Source organism: Entelurus aequoreus, linkage group LG02 (genome assembly GCF_033978785.1).
Source record: "Entelurus aequoreus isolate RoL-2023_Sb linkage group LG02, RoL_Eaeq_v1.1, whole genome shotgun sequence".
In the NCBI taxonomy this organism is placed as follows: Eukaryota; Metazoa; Chordata; class Actinopteri; order Syngnathiformes; family Syngnathidae; genus Entelurus; species Entelurus aequoreus.
In genome coordinates, this window is record NC_084732.1 from 8,526,248 (window position 1) to 8,543,287 (window position 17,040).

The 17,040-nt window shown below is 31.0% G+C and overlaps 1 protein-coding gene across 1 annotated transcript in view; it reads left to right on the forward strand.

The window, feature by feature from the left end:
- LOC133629902 (rhophilin-2-like) overlaps window positions 1-17,040 on the forward strand; it is an 86,358-nt gene that overhangs the window by 65,331 nt on the left and 3,987 nt on the right. Inside the window, exons 12-14 of the mRNA XM_062021013.1 lie at window positions 6,178-6,254; window positions 11,925-12,071; window positions 14,600-14,755. Coding sequence (XP_061876997.1) covers window positions 6,178-6,254; window positions 11,925-12,071; window positions 14,600-14,755 — 380 coding nt within the window. The remainder of the gene's footprint in view (window positions 1-6,177; window positions 6,255-11,924; window positions 12,072-14,599; window positions 14,756-17,040) is intronic.

Consider the following 17,040-nt stretch of genomic DNA (forward strand, 5'->3'; position numbering starts at 1 on the left):
ATAAATAAACAAAAAAATGCATTTATTAAAATAAAATGAAAATAAATAAACACAAAAAAAATGTATTAAAATACAAGAATAAACACATTTAATGAATGTAATAAAAATAAAATAAACAAATAAAAATACATTACAATAAAATATACATAAACCAAAAAAATGCATTTATTAGAAATATACACGTGAAAATAAATGTATTAAAAGAAATAAATACAAATACATTTATTAGTATAAAACATAAATAAACACAAAAAATGCATTTATTAAAATAAAATAAATAAAATACAAATACATTTATTAGAATAAAATATAAATAAACAAAAAAATGCATTTATTAAAATAAAATGAAAATAAATAAACTCAAAATAAATGTATTCAAATACAATTAAAATAAACACATTTAGTTAATGTAATAACATTTAAATAAACAAATAAAAATACATTAGAATGAAATATACATAAACAAAAAAATGCATTTATTAAAAATAAACACGTTAAAATAAATGAATACAAATACATTTATTAGTATCAAATATAAATAAACAAAAAAAATGCATTTATCAGAATAAAATACAAAAATACAAATACATTTATTAGAATAAATTATAAATAAGCAAAAAAATGCATTTATGAAAATAAAATGAAAATAAATGAACACAAAATAAATGTATTAAAATACAATTAAAATAAACACATTTAATTAATGTAATAACATTTTAAAAAACTAATAAAAATACATTAGAATGAAATATACATAAACAAAAAAAATGCATTTATTAAAAATAAATGTATTAAAACAAATGAATACAAATACATTTATTAGTACCAAATGTAAATAAACAAAAAAAATGCATTTATCAGAATAAAATACAAAAATACAAATACATTTATTAGAATAAAATATAAATAAACAAAAAAATGCATTTATTAAAATAAAATGAAAATAAATAAACACAAAATAAATGTATTAAAATACAATAAGAATAAACACATTTAATAAATGTAATAAAAATAAAATAAACAAATAAAAATACATTAGAATAAAATATACATAAACCAAAAACATGCATTTATTAGAAATATACACGTAAAAATAAATGTATTAAAATAAATAAATGCAAATACATTTATTAGTATAAAACATAAATAAACACAAAAAAATGCATTTATTAAAATACAATAAATAAAATACAAATACATGTATTAGAATAAAATATAAATAAACAAAAAAATGCATTTATTCAAATAAAATGAAAATAAATAAACTCAAAATAAATGTATTAAAATAAACACATTCAATTAATGTAATAACATTTAAATAAACAAATAAAAATACATTAGAATGAAATATACATAAACCAAAAAAATGCATTTATTAAAAATAAACACGTTAAAATAAATGAATACAAATACATTTATTAGTATCAAATATAAATAAACAAAAAAAATGCATTTATCAGAATAAAATACAAAAATACAAATACATTTATTAGAATAAAATATAAATAAACAAACAAATGCATTTATGAAAATAAAATGAAAATAAATAAACACAAAATAAATGTATTAAAATAAAATAAGAATAAATACATTTAACAAATGTAATAAAATAAAAATAAACAAATAAAAATACATTAGAATGAAATATACATAAACCAAAAAAATGCATTTATTAGAAATATACACGTAAAAATAAATGTATTAAAATAAATAAATACAAATACATTTATTAGTATAAAACATAAATAAACACAAAAAAATGCATTTATTAAAATAAAATAAATAAAATAAAAAAACATTTATTAGAATAAAATATAAATAAACAAAAAAATTTATTTATTAAAATAAAATGAAAATAAATAAACACAAAATAAATGTATTAAAATAAAATAAGAATAAACCCATTTAATAAATGTAATAAAATAAAAATAAACAAATAAAAACACATTAGAATGAAATATACATAAACAAAAAAAATGCATTTATTAGAAATAAACACGTTAAAATAAATGAATACAAATACATTCATTAGTATCAAATATAAATAAACAAAAAAAATGCATTTATCAGAATAAAATACAAAAATACAAATACATTTATTAGAATAAAATATAGATAAACAAAAAAATGCATTTATTAAAATAAAATGAAAATAAATAAACACAAAATAAATGTATTAAAATACAATAAGAATAAACACATTTAATAAATGTAATAAAATAAAAATACATGAGAATGAAATATACATAAATAAAAAAAATGCATTTATTAGAAATAAACACGTACAAATAAATGTATTAAAATAAATAAATACAAATACATTTATTAGTATAAAATAAAAATCAAAATGTCCAGGATATAATAACTAGTCAAGTTGAATTAATGTCCAGGATGACTACTTATGTTTATGTTACAATATCATACCTCAGACTACTTATGTTTATGTTACAATATCATACCTCAGACTACTTATGTTTATGTTAAATATCATACCTCAGACTACTTATGTTTATGTTACAATATCATACCTCAGACTACTTATGTTTATGTTACAATATCATACCTCAGACTACTTATGTTTATGTTAAATATCATACCTCAGACTACTTATGTTTATGTTACAATATCATACCTCAGACTACTTATGTTTATGTTAAATATCATACCTCAGACTACTTATGTTTATGTTACAATATCATACCTCAGACTACTTATGTTTATGTTACAATATCATACCTCAGACTACTTATGTTTATGTTACAATATCATACCTCAGACTACTTATGTTTATGTTAAATATCATACCTCAGACTACTTATGTTTATGTTACAATATCATACCTCAGACTACTTATGTTTATGTTAAATATCATACCTCAGACTACTTATGTTTATGTTACAATATCATACCTCAGACTACTTATGTTTATGTTACAATATCATACCTCAGACTACTTATGTTTATGTTACAATATCATACCTCAGACTACTTATGTTTATGTTACAATATCATACCTCAGACTACTTATGTTTATGTTAAATATCATACCTCAGACTACTTATGTTTATGTTACAATATCATACCTCAGACTACTTATGTTTATGTTAAATATCATACCTCAGACTACTTATGTTTATGTTACAATATCATACCTCAGACTACTTATGTTTATGTTACAATATCATACCTCAGACTACTTATGTTTATGTTACAATATCATACCTCAGACTACTTATGTTTATGTTAAATATCATACCTCAGACTACTTATGTTTATGTTACAATATCATACCTCAGACTACTTATGTTTATGTTACAATATCATACCTCAGACTACTTATGTTTATGTTACAATATCATACCTCAGACTACTTATGTTTATGTTAAATATCATACCTCAGACTACTTATGTTTATGTTACAATATCATACCTCAGACTACTTATGTTTATGTTACAATATCATACCTCAGACTACTTATGTTTATGTTAAATATCATACCTCAGACTACTTATGTTTATGTTACAATATCATACCTCAGACTACTTATGTTTATGTTAAATATCATACCTCAGACTACTTATGTTTATGTTACAATATCATACCTCAGACTACTTATGTTTATGTTAAATATCATACCTCAGACTACTTATGTTTATGTTACAATATCATACCTCAGACTACTTATGTTTATGTTACAATATCATACCTCAGACTACTTATGTTTATGTTACAATATCATACCTCAGACTACTTATGTTTATGTTAAATATCATACCTCAGACTACTTATGTTTATGTTACAATATCATACCTCAGACTACTTATGTTTATGTTACAATATCATACCTCAGACTACTTATGTTTATGTTACAATATCATACCTCAGACTACTTATGTTTATGTTAAATATCATACCTCAGACTACTTATGTTTATGTTACAATATCATACCTCAGACTACTTATGTTTATGTTACAATATCATACCTCAGACTACTTATGTTTATGTTAAATATCATACCTCAGACTACTTATGTTTATGTTAAATATCATACCTCAGACTACTTATGTTTATGTTAAATATCATACCTCAGACTACTTATGTTTATGTTAAATATCATACCTCAGACTACTTATGTTTATGTTAAATATCATACCTCAGACTACTTATGTTTATGTTACAATATCATACCTCAGACTACTTATGTTTATGTTAAATATCATACCTCAGACTACTTATGTTTATGTTACAATATCATACCTCAGACTACTTATGTTTATGTTACAATATCATACCTCAGACTACTTATGTTTATGTTACAATATCATACCTCAGACTACTTATGTTTATGTTAAATATCATACCTCAGACTACTTATGTTTATGTTACAATATCATACCTCAGACTACTTATGTTTATGTTACAATATCATACCTCAGACTACTTATGTTTATGTTACAATATCATACCTCAGACTACTTATGTTTATGTTAAATATCATACCTCAGACTACTTATGTTTATGTTACAATATCATACCTCAGACTACTTATGTTTATGTTACAATATCATACCTCAGACTACTTATGTTTATGTTAAATATCATACCTCAGACTACTTATGTTTATGTTACAATATCATACCTCAGACTACTTATGTTTATGTTAAATATCATACCTCAGACTACTTATGTTTATGTTACAATATCATACCTCAGACTACTTATGTTTATGTTAAATATCATACCTCAGACTACTTATGTTTATGTTACAATATCATACCTCAGACTACTTATGTTTATGTTACAATATCATACCTCAGACTACTTATGTTTATGTTACAATATCATACCTCAGACTACTTATGTTTATGTTAAATATCATACCTCAGACTACTTATGTTTATGTTACAATATCATACCTCAGACTACTTATGTTTATGTTACAATATCATACCTCAGACTACTTATGTTTATGTTACAATATCATACCTCAGACTACTTATGTTTATGTTAAATATCATACCTCAGACTACTTATGTTTATGTTACAATATCATACCTCAGACTACTTATGTTTATGTTACAATATCATACCTCAGACTACTTATGTTTATGTTACAATATCATACCTCAGACTACTTATGTTTATGTTACAATATCATACCTCAGACTACTTATGTTTATGTTACAATATCATACGTCAGACTACTTATGTTTATGTTACAATATCATACCTCAGACTACTTATGTTTATGTTACAATGTCATACCTCAGACTACTTATGTTTATGTTAAATATCATACCTCAAACTACTTATGTTTATGTTAAATATCATACCTCAGACTACTTATGTTTATGTTAAATATCATACCTCAGACTACTTATGTTTATGTTACAATATCATACCTCAGACTACTTATGTTTATGTTAAATATCATACCTCAGACTACTTATGTTTATGTTACAATATCATACCTCAGACTACTTATGTTTATGTTAAATATCATACCTCAGACTACTTATGTTTATGTTAAATATCATACCTCAGACTACTTATGTTTATGTTACAATATCATACCTCAGACTACTTATGTTTATGTTACAATATCATACCTCAGACTACTTATGTTTATGTTACAATATCATACCTCAGACTACTTATGTTTATGTTACAATATCATACCTCAGACTACTTATGTTTATGTTACAATATCATACCTCAGACTACTTATGTTTATGTTACAATGTCATACCTCAGACTACTTATGTTTATGTTAAATATCATACCTCAGACTACTTATGTTTATGTTAAATATCATACCTCAGACTACTTATGTTTATGTTAAATATCATACCTCAGACTACTTATGTTTATGTTAAATATCATACCTCAGACTACTTATGTTTATGTTAAATATCATACCTCAGACTACTTATGTTTATGTTACAATATCATACCTCAGACTACTTATGTTTATGTTACAATATCATACCTCAGACTACTTATGTTTATGTTACAATATCATACCTCAGACTACTTATGTTTATGTTAAATATCATACCTCAGACTACTTATGTTTATGTTAAATATCATACCTCAGACTACTTATGTTTATGTTAAATATCATACCTCAGACTATGTTACAATATCATAAAGACGGTTATTCTTTCCACCTCAGCTAAAACGGAGCAGCAAGCAGCAATGGAGGTTCCGGCGGTCCTAAAGGTGAAAGTCAGCGACTTTTTCCAGCGGCTGGTATGTGGGCTACTAACCTCGCACTCACATTCATGTCCTGGCAATGCGTGTGGTGGATGGTGTGGTGGATGGTGTGGTGGATTGCATGGTGTGGTGTGTGACCATGAGCTGCTAGGTGTGTGTCCAGGAGTGTGTGATTGGTCCTGGACACACACCTGAAGAACACTAACACTAACCAAGGTGCTCACCTTTGTGGTGGTGTGTTCATCAGGGTATCTGACCACCTGGTTGTGGTGGTGTGTTCATCAGGGTATCAGACCACCTGGTTGTGGTGGTCTGTTCATCAGGGTATCTGATCATCAGGGTATCGGACCACCTGGTTGTGGTGGTGTGTTCATCAGGGTATCAGACCACCTGGTTGTGGTGGTGTCACAAGTTGGTCCGCAGTAAGTCAGATGTGTTTCCAGTGAGGGTTGAACTCTGACCTTTGTTACTGATTCTGTTCATGACAGAATGTATTTTGTTTACCTTCTATTTACCTTCTTTTATCTTTTTTTTTTACCTTCTAATAACCTTCTTTTATCTTTTGTTTACTTTCTATTTACCTTCTTTTATCTGCCTTCTTTTACCTTCTTTTATATTTTATTTACTTTCTTTTACCTTCTATTTACCATCTTTTATCTTTTATTTACTTTCTATTCACCATCTTTTATCTACCTTCTTTTACCTTCTTTTATCTTTTATTTACTTTCTTTTACCTTCTATTTACCGTCTTTGATCTTATATTTACTTTCTATTTACCTTGTTTTATCTTCTTCTTTTTTTTACCTCCTAATCGCCTTCTTTTATCTCTTTTTGCCTTCTAATCACCTTCTTTTATCTTTTATTTACTTTTTATTTACCTTCTTTTATCTTTTTTTACTTTCTTTTATTTTCTGTTTACCGTCTTTTATATTTTATTTACTTTCTATTTACCTTCTTTTATCTACATTCTTTTATCTTTATTTACCTTCTTTTGCCTTCTATTTACCTTCTTCTATTTTTTATTTACTTTAATTTGCCTTCTATTTACCTTCTATTTTTTATTTTCTTTATTTTCTTTTTTAATATTGTATCTACATTCTTTTACCTTTTATTTACCGTCTTTTATCTTTTATTTACTTTATTTTACTTTCTATTTACCTTCTATTAGCATTTATTTATCTTCTATTACCTTACATTCACCTTTTACTTACCTCCTTTTTTTTTTAAATTACGTTTTATTTACCTTCTTTTACCTTTTATTCACCTTATTTTATCTACCTTCTTTTATCTTTTTTTTTTTTTACCTTATTTTGCCTTCTATTTACCTTCTATCTTTTATTTACTTTATTTTGCCTTCTATTTACCTTCTTTAATATTGTATTTACCTTCTTTTTACCGTCTTTTATTTACTTTATTTTACTTTCTATTTACCTTCTTTTACCTTACATTTACCTTCTTTTAGCATTTATTTATCTTCTATTACCTTACATTCACCTTTTACTTACCTCATATTTTATTTACCTTCTTTTACCTTCTATTAACCTTCTTTAACTTTTTATTTAACATATACTTACCTTTTTCTTACCTCCTATTTACATTATTTTTTTTACCTTCTTTTACTTTCTATTTGCCTTTTAACTTTTTTAACTTATATTTAGCTTTTTCTTGATATCTTTTAGTATATATTTTTTCCTTCAAATTGTTTTACTGTATTTGACCATATTTTACCTTCTAATTAACTTATTTTACAATCTTTTATTTTCTTTTACCATCTTTTACCTTCTATTTAACTTGTTTTACCTTCGTTTATGCGATCCGGATGATATAAATATCAAATTAGTTCCACTCATCGAAGCAACAGACGCCGCGTTTGTTTACGAGGCGCTCGGGGGAAGGTCACAGCACCAGTGGGAGAAAAGGAGCGCTTCATTTGCTCGCCAGTTATCTTGCCTTATTAAACTGTTTTTCATCAGTTATCAGAACTATTTCTTGACGGATTAATCGGTATGATGTCATCATTTCTCCTATCGGGCCGTCGTTAATATTTCACGCAAAGCCATACTTTTTGTAGACGGGTTATTTTCAGTTCCGACAAGCGCTCTTGTGGAGCCGAGTGGACCAGTTCTATGCGCCAGGGTTCCGTCATCTGCCGTCGTGTGTACACAAATCCCTTTTGTTCCGGTTCTTACCGGCGCTAATCTCGTTAGCATGGCGGCGATCCTCTTTCTTGTCCTCTCATTCCACGGCCCAGCGGGGAAGATACTGTAAGGATTTAGACCGATGTTCCCAGGAGATAAAATGGCCCGTCAAAATCCAACCACCGTATTTTCCCCGACTATAGAGCACACCACTATACAAGCCACACCCACTACCGTATTTTCCGCACTATAAGGCGCACCTAAAAACTTCCAATTTATCAAAAGCTGACAGTCCGCCTTATAATCCGGTGCGCCTTATATATGCACCAATATTGAGCCACAACAGGTCTCGCAACAACGGGATGCATAACGTAACCCCAGCCTCTACTGTAGCGTCTATTCTGTGCGCCTTATAATGCGGTGCGCCTTATATATGAACAAAGTTTTAAAATAGGCCATTAATTGAAGGTGCGCCTTATAATGCGGTGCGCCTTATATATGAACAAAGTTTTATAATAGGCCATTCATTGAAGGTGCGCCTTATAATCCGGTGCACCTTATAATGCGGTGCGCCTTATATATGAACAAAGTTTTAAAATTGGCCATTCATTGAAGGTGCGCCTTATAATCCGGTGCACTTGATAATGCGGTGCGCCTTATATATGAACAAAGTTTTAAAATAGGCCATTCATTGAAGGTGCACCTTATAATCCGGTGCGCCTTATAATGCGGTGCGCCTTATATATGAACACAGTTTTAAAATTGGCCATTCATTGAAGGTGCGCCTTATAATGCGGTGCACCTTATAATGCGGTGCGCCTTATACATGAACAAAGTTTTAAAATAGGCCATTCATTGAAGGTGCGCCTTATAATCCGGTGCGCCTTATAATGCGGTGCGCCTTATATATGAACAAAGTTTTAAAATGGGCCATTCATTGAAGGTGCACCTTATAATCCGGTGCGTCTTATAATGCGGTGCGCCTTATATATGAACACAGTTTTAAAATTGGCCATTCATTGAAGGTGCGCCTTATAATGCGGTGCGCCTTATATATGAACAAAGTTTTAAAATAGGCCATTCATTGAAGGTGCGCCTTATAATCCGGTGCGCCTTATAATGCGGTGCGCCTTATATATGAACAAAGTTTTAAAATGGGCCATTCATTGAAGGTGCACCTTATAATCCGGTGCGTCTTATAATGCGGTGCGCCTTATATATGAACACAGTTTTAAAATTGGCCATTCATTGAAGGTGCGCCTTATAATGCGGTGCGCCTTATATATGAACAAAGTTTTAAAATAGGCCATTCATTGAAGGTGCGCCTTATAATGCGGTGCGCCTTATATAAGAACAAAGTTTTATAATAGGCCATTCATTGAAGGTGCGCCTTATAATGCGGTGCACCTTATAATGCGGTGCGCCTTATATATGAACAAAGTTTTAAAATTGGCCATTCATTGAAGGTGCGCCTTATAATCCGGTGCACTTGATAATGCGGTGCGCCTTATATATGAACAAAGTTTTAAAATAGGCCATTCATTGAAGGTGCACCTTATAATCCGGTGCGCCTTATAATGCGGTGCGCCTTATATATGAACACAGTTTTAAAATTGGCCATTCATTGAAGGTGCGCCTTATAATGCGGTGCACCTTATAATGCGGTGCGCCTTATATATGAACAAAGTTTTAAAATAGGCCATTCATTGAAGGTGCGCCTTATAATCCGGTGCACCTTATAATGCGGTGCGCCTTATATATATTAACACAGTTTTAAAATAGGCCATTCATTGAAGGTGCGCCTTATAATCCGGTGCACCTTATAATGCGGTGCGCCTTATATATTAACAAAGTTTTAAAATAGGCCATTCATTGAAGGTGCGCCTTATAATCCGGTGCGCCTTATAATGCGGTGCGCCTTATATATGAACAAAGTTTTCAAATTGGCCATTCATTGAAGGTGCACCTTATAATCCGGTGCGCCTTATAATGCGGTGCGCCTTATATATGAACAGTTTTAAAATTGGCCATTCATTGAAGGTGCGCCTTATAATGCGGTGCGCCTTATAATGCGGTGCGCCTTATATATGAACACAGTTTTAAAATTGGCCACTCATTGAAGGTGCGCCTTATAATGCGGTGCGTCTTATATATGAACAAAGTTTTAAAATAGGCCATTCATTGAAGGTGCGCCTTATAATGCGGTGCGCCTTATATATGAACAAAGTTTTAAAATAGGCCATTCATTGAAGGTGCGCCTTATAATCCGGTGCGCCTTATAATGCGGTGCGCCTTATATATGAACACAGTTTTAAAATTGGCCATTCATTGAAGGTGTGCCTTATAATGCGGTGCGCCTTATATATGAACAAAGTTTTAAAATAGGCCATTCATTGAAGGTGCGCCTTATAATCCGGTGCGCCTTATAATGCGGTGCGCCTTATATATGAACAAAGTTTTAAAATAGGCCATTCATTGAAGGTGCGCCTTATAATCCGGTGCACTTTATAATGCGGTGCGCCTTATATATGAACACAGTTTTAAATTGGCCATTCATTGAAGGTGCGCCTTATAATGCGGTGCGCCTTATATATGAACACAGTTTTAAAATTGGCCATTCATTGAAGGTGCGCCTTATAATGCAGTGCGCCTTATATATGAACACAGTTTTAAATTGGCCATTCATTGAAGGTGCGCCTTATAATGCGGTGCACCTTATATATGAACAAAGTTTTAAAATAGGCCATTCATTGAAGGTGCGCCTTATAATCCGGTGCGCCTTATATATGAACAAGGTAGCTTACAATTTTGGCATTTTTATGAAGAGTCCTCAGGAATCTTCTCTATTCGCACTCTCCACGTCTGATTCAGCGTTCAGTGCCACCTATATATTTATCTACGGGGGACTTAGGGCTGGGCTCCGTTCCTATCTGAACCGACACGGTACCTGGTCCCGGTACCTGGTCCCGGTACTTGGGGGGCGCCACCGATGTACGCTACTTTTTGTGTGTGCTAATAAATATTATTTGATACTAAAACTGTATTTATTCATGTGACATTTGAATTTATTCATGTTGTTTAAGTCGGAAGAAGGCAGTTCAATGTGTTATGTTGCGCCCTACAAAGTGTTTGTACTGTAAGTGTTGCACTAATCACACGCCGGCTGTTCCATTGTGACATTCAGCTGAGTTGCAGTTTGCATTAGCACATTTTGGAGGTGCGGAAATGTAAAATGGCTAATGCTAACAGTAGCATGTCCATTCAATGTAAATTAGCATCAAGCTAGCGTATTTAAATAGAAAATTGCAACTGCGAGCCGCCAGTTAGAACCGCTTGATTTTACGATGGAAAAAAGCAGAGAGTTCGGTCCGCACCTTGTAGACCTTGACCTTGTTCTGGGTGACCTCCCCGAGAGCCGGCGTCCTCTGCAGTGGACGTTTGTCTTTAGCGTGACCGGATTGAAGAAAGTAAAAAAAAAAAGAAGCTGCTGCTCACAAACATCACATGTTGGAAAGAATCCAAGTCCTGTTCCTTGTACTGAGCGTCACTTCCACTCTGTGTCCACCAGGGGCCTCTGGCCGTCTTCTCCGCCAAGCAGCGCTGGACGCCACCCCGGACGCTGCGCCTCCGCGCCGAGGACCGGGACCTGGGCTTCACGCTGAAGGGGGACGCCCCGGTCCAGGTGGTCTCCTTGGACCCCCTGTGCCCTGCTGCTGTGAGTCCCAAGTGTGGTCCACATGGGACCGAAGTCCAGCAATGTGACTTTTGATGGGGGTTATTTATGTTATTCACATGTGAATAACATAAATACAGTCTATTATACAGCATTATTCACATGTGAATAATATAAATACAGTCTAGTATACAGCATTATTCACATGTGAATAACATAAATACAGTCTATTATACAGCATTATTCACATGTGAATAACATAAATACAGTCAATTATACAGCATTATTCACATGTGAATAACATAAATACAGTCTATTATACAGCATTATTCACATGTGAATAACATAAATACAGTCTATTATACAGCATTATTCACATGTGAATAATATAAATATAGTCTATTATACAGCATTATTCACATGTGAATAACATAAATACAGTCTATTATACAGCATTATTCACATGTGAATAATATAAATACAGTCTATTATACAGCATTATTCACATGTGAATAACATAAATACAGTCTATTATACAGCATTATTCACATGTGAATAACATAAATACAGTCTATTATACAGCATTATTCACATGTGAATAACATAAATACAGTTAATTATACAGCATTATTCACATGTGAATAACATAAATACAGTCTATTATACAGCATTATTCACATGTGAATAATATAAATATAGTCTATTATACAGCATTATTCACATGTGAATAACATAAATACAGTTAATTATACAGCATTATTCACATGTGAATAACATAAATACAGTCTATTATACAGCATTATTCACATGTGAATAATATAAATATAGTCTATTATACAGCATTATTCACATGTGAATAACATAAATACAGTTAATTATACAGCATTATTCACATGTGAATAACATAAATACAGTCTATTATACAGCATTATTCACATGTGAATAACATAAATACAGTCTATTATACAGCATTATTCACGTGTGAATAACATAAATACAGTCTATTATACAGCATTATTCACATGTGAATAACATAAATACAGTCTATTATACAGCATTATTCACATGTGAATAGCATAGTCTATTATACAGCATTATTCACATGTGAATAACATAAATACAGTCTATTATACAGCATTATTCACACGTGAATAATATAAATACAGTCTATTATACAGCATTATTCACATGTGAATAACATAAATACAGTCTATTATACAGCATTATTCACATGTGAATAACATAAATACAGTCTATTATACAGCATTATTCACGTGTGAATAACATAAATACAGTCTATTATACAGCATTATTCACGTGTGAATAACATAAATACAGTCTATTATACAGCATTATTCACATGTGAATAACATAAATACAGTCTATTATACAGCATTATTCACATGTGAATAGCATAAATAGTCTATTATACAGCATTATTCACACGTGAATAATATAAATAGTCTATTATACAGCATTATTCGCATGTGAATAACATAAATACAGTCTATTATATATACTGTAAGTACTGTACTTATTACACACCAGCTGTTTGATTGTAACGTGCATCTTATTTGTAGTTTTCATTTACACATTTGGAAAATTCTCCTCCAAAACGGCAAGACGGTAGATGGCAGCAGTGTATAGTTAGTAGTTTTTGTTGTTGTTGCGCCTTAAAAAGTGTTAATACTGTAAGTATTGTACATATTACACACCAGCTGTTTGTAATGTGCATCTTAGTTGTAGTTTTCATTTACACATTTGGAAAATTCTCTTCCAAAACGGCAAGACGGTAGATGGCAGCAGTGTATAGTTAGTAGTTTTTGTTGTTGTTGCGCCCTAGAAAGTGTTAATACTGTAAGTACTATACCGGTTACGCACCAGCTGTTTGATTGTAACCGGCATCTTAGTTGTAGTTTTCAACAACACGTTTGGCGGTGTTGAAATCGCCGTGTAAAATCACTAATGCTAACCCGTAGCACGTCTATAGCAAAGTCAATGTATTTTAGCATCACGCTAGCACATTTTTGGAAACGTGTAGCCTTACTTTGTTTACGCCGGAGCGTTTTTTTGAGTCGATGACAAACAATAACAATTAGGGATGGGGATTGTTCGCATTTGAATGGATACGATGCCGATTACCGGTGCGTGGGAATCGATATCAGTACTAAATGCTACCAATTTTTGGTAGTTTTGTGTGTGTTAAAAAATATTAGGTTTTTTTTATAATAAAAATGTAACTTAGGTTTTATTGCAATATGTAAAAATGAGCTGATTATAATAACAGTGGTTTTAATATTGTTTAATAGTTTAAGGTGACTTCAGTCTTTGCTTCATCAAGTCTTTTGTTGCGCCCTAGAAAGTGTTAATACTGTAAGTACTGTACACGTTACGCACCAGCTGTTTGATTGTAACCAGCCTCTTAGTTGTAGTTTTCAATAACACGTTTAGTGGTGTTGAAATCGCCGTGTAAAATCGCTCATGCTAATCTGTAGCACGTCTATAGCAAAGTCAATGTATTTTAGCATCCAGCTAGCGCATTTGTCAACCCGTCAGCCTTCTGTTTGCAGGCTGACGGGCTGAAGGAGGGCGACTACATCGTGGCCGTGGGCGACACCCCTTGCAAGTGGATGAGCGTGGGCGAGGTGATGCGGCTGCTGAAGGACGGCGACGAGCGGGGCGTGGACGTCCAGGTGGTCAGCGTGCTGGACGGCAACCCCACCATGGTAGGGACACACCCACAGTTGGTAAACCCTGCAACTTTAATGCTAACGACGCCATGCTAATATTCGAGAGATCGCCACACAATAATACAACACATTTTATATTTTGCCTGTAAATATACCATATTGTGTAAAGTAAACATATTTAAAACATGTAAAGATTGTATTTATAATGCATGAAATACAATCAAATACCAAATAACTCATTTAGAGTAACATTACCTCTTTATACCTGTTGTCTCTAATTTGATACACATTTTCAACACAGTTTTACTATAATAAATATCATGACATATTAAGTCATTTCTACTTGTATCAACAGATTAACTGTTATTACTGAGTTGTCAGTACTAAAAATAATGTTTTATAGACCCCAAAAGGGACAAGCGGTAGAAAATGGATGGATTGTATGTTGCTTCATGCTATTTATAATGCATGTAATACAATAAAATACCAAATGACTCATTTTGAGTAACATTACCTCTTTATACCTGTTGTTTCTAATTTGATACACATTTTCAACACAGTTCTACTATAACATATATGACGACATATTAAGTAATTTCTACTTGTATGAACAGATTAACTGTTCGTCAGTAATAAAAAAATTATGTTTTATAGACCCCAAAAGGGACAAGCGGTACTAAATGGATGGATGGACTGTATGTTGCTTCGTGCTATTTATAATGCATGTAATACAATCAAATACCAAATAACTCATTTAGAGTAACATTACCTCTTTATACCTGTTGTCTCTAATTTGATACACATTTTCAACACAGTTTTACTATAAAATATATGACGAAATATTAAGTAATTTCTACTTGTATCAACAGATTAACTGTTATTACTGACATGTCAGTAGTAAAAATAATGTTTTATAGACCCCAAAAGGGACAAGCGGTAGAAAATGGATGGATGGACTGTATGTTGCTTCATGCTATTTATAATGCATGAAATACATGCTTTCTTTATACCTGTTGTCTCTAATTTGATACACATTTTCAACACAGTTTTACTATAAAATATATGATGACATATTAAGTCATTTACTGTTATTACTGACTTGTCAGTAATAAAAAAATGTTTTATAGACCCCAAAAGGGACAAGCGGTAGAAAATGGATGGATGGATGGACTGTATGTTGCTTCATGCTATTTATAATGCATGTAATACAACAAAATACCAAATGACTCATTTAGAGTAACATTACCTCTTTATACCTGTTGTTTCTAATTTGATACACATTTTCAACACAGTTTTACTATAAAATATATGATGACATATGAAGTCATTTCTACTTGTATCAACAGATTAACTGTTATTACTGACATGTCAGTAGTAAAAAATAATGTTTTATAGACCCCAAAAGGGACAAGCGGTAGAAAATGGATGGATGGATGGACTGTATGTTGCTTCATGCTATTTATAATGCATGAAATACAATAAAATACTAAATGACTCATTTAGAGTAACATTACCTCTTTATACCTGTTGTTTCTAATTTGATACACATTTTCAACACAGTTTTTACTGTAAAATATATGATGACATATTAAGTAATTTCTACTTGTATCAACAGATTAGCTGTTATTACTGACGTGTCAGTAATTAAAATAATGTTTTATAGACCCCAAAAGGGACAAGCGGTAGGAAATGGATGGATGGATGAACTGTATGTTGCTTCATGCTATTTATAATGCATGTAATACAATAAAATACCAAATGACTCATTTAGAGTAACATTACCTTTTTATACCTGTTGTTTCTAATTTGATACACATTTTCAACACAGTTCTACTATAAAATATATGATGACATATTAAGTAATTTCTACTTGTATCAACAGATTAGCTGTTATTACTGATGTGTCAGTAGTAAAAATAATGTTTTATAGACCCCAAAAGGGACAAGCGGTACAAAATGGATGGATGGATGGACTGTATGTTGCTTCATGCTATTTATAATGCATGAAATACAATAAAATACTAAATGACTAATTTAGAGTAACATTACCTCTTTATACCTGTTGTTTCTAATTTGATACACATTTTCAACACAGTTTTACTATGAAATATATGATGACATATTAAGTAATTTCTACTTGTATCAACAGATTAACTGTTATTACTGACGTGTCAGTAGTAAAAATAATGTTTTATAGACCCCAAAAGGGACAAGCGGTAGAAAATGGATGGACTGTATGTTGCTTCATGCTATTTATAATGCATGTTATACAATAAAATACCAAATGACTCATTTGGAGTAATATTACCTCTTTATACCTG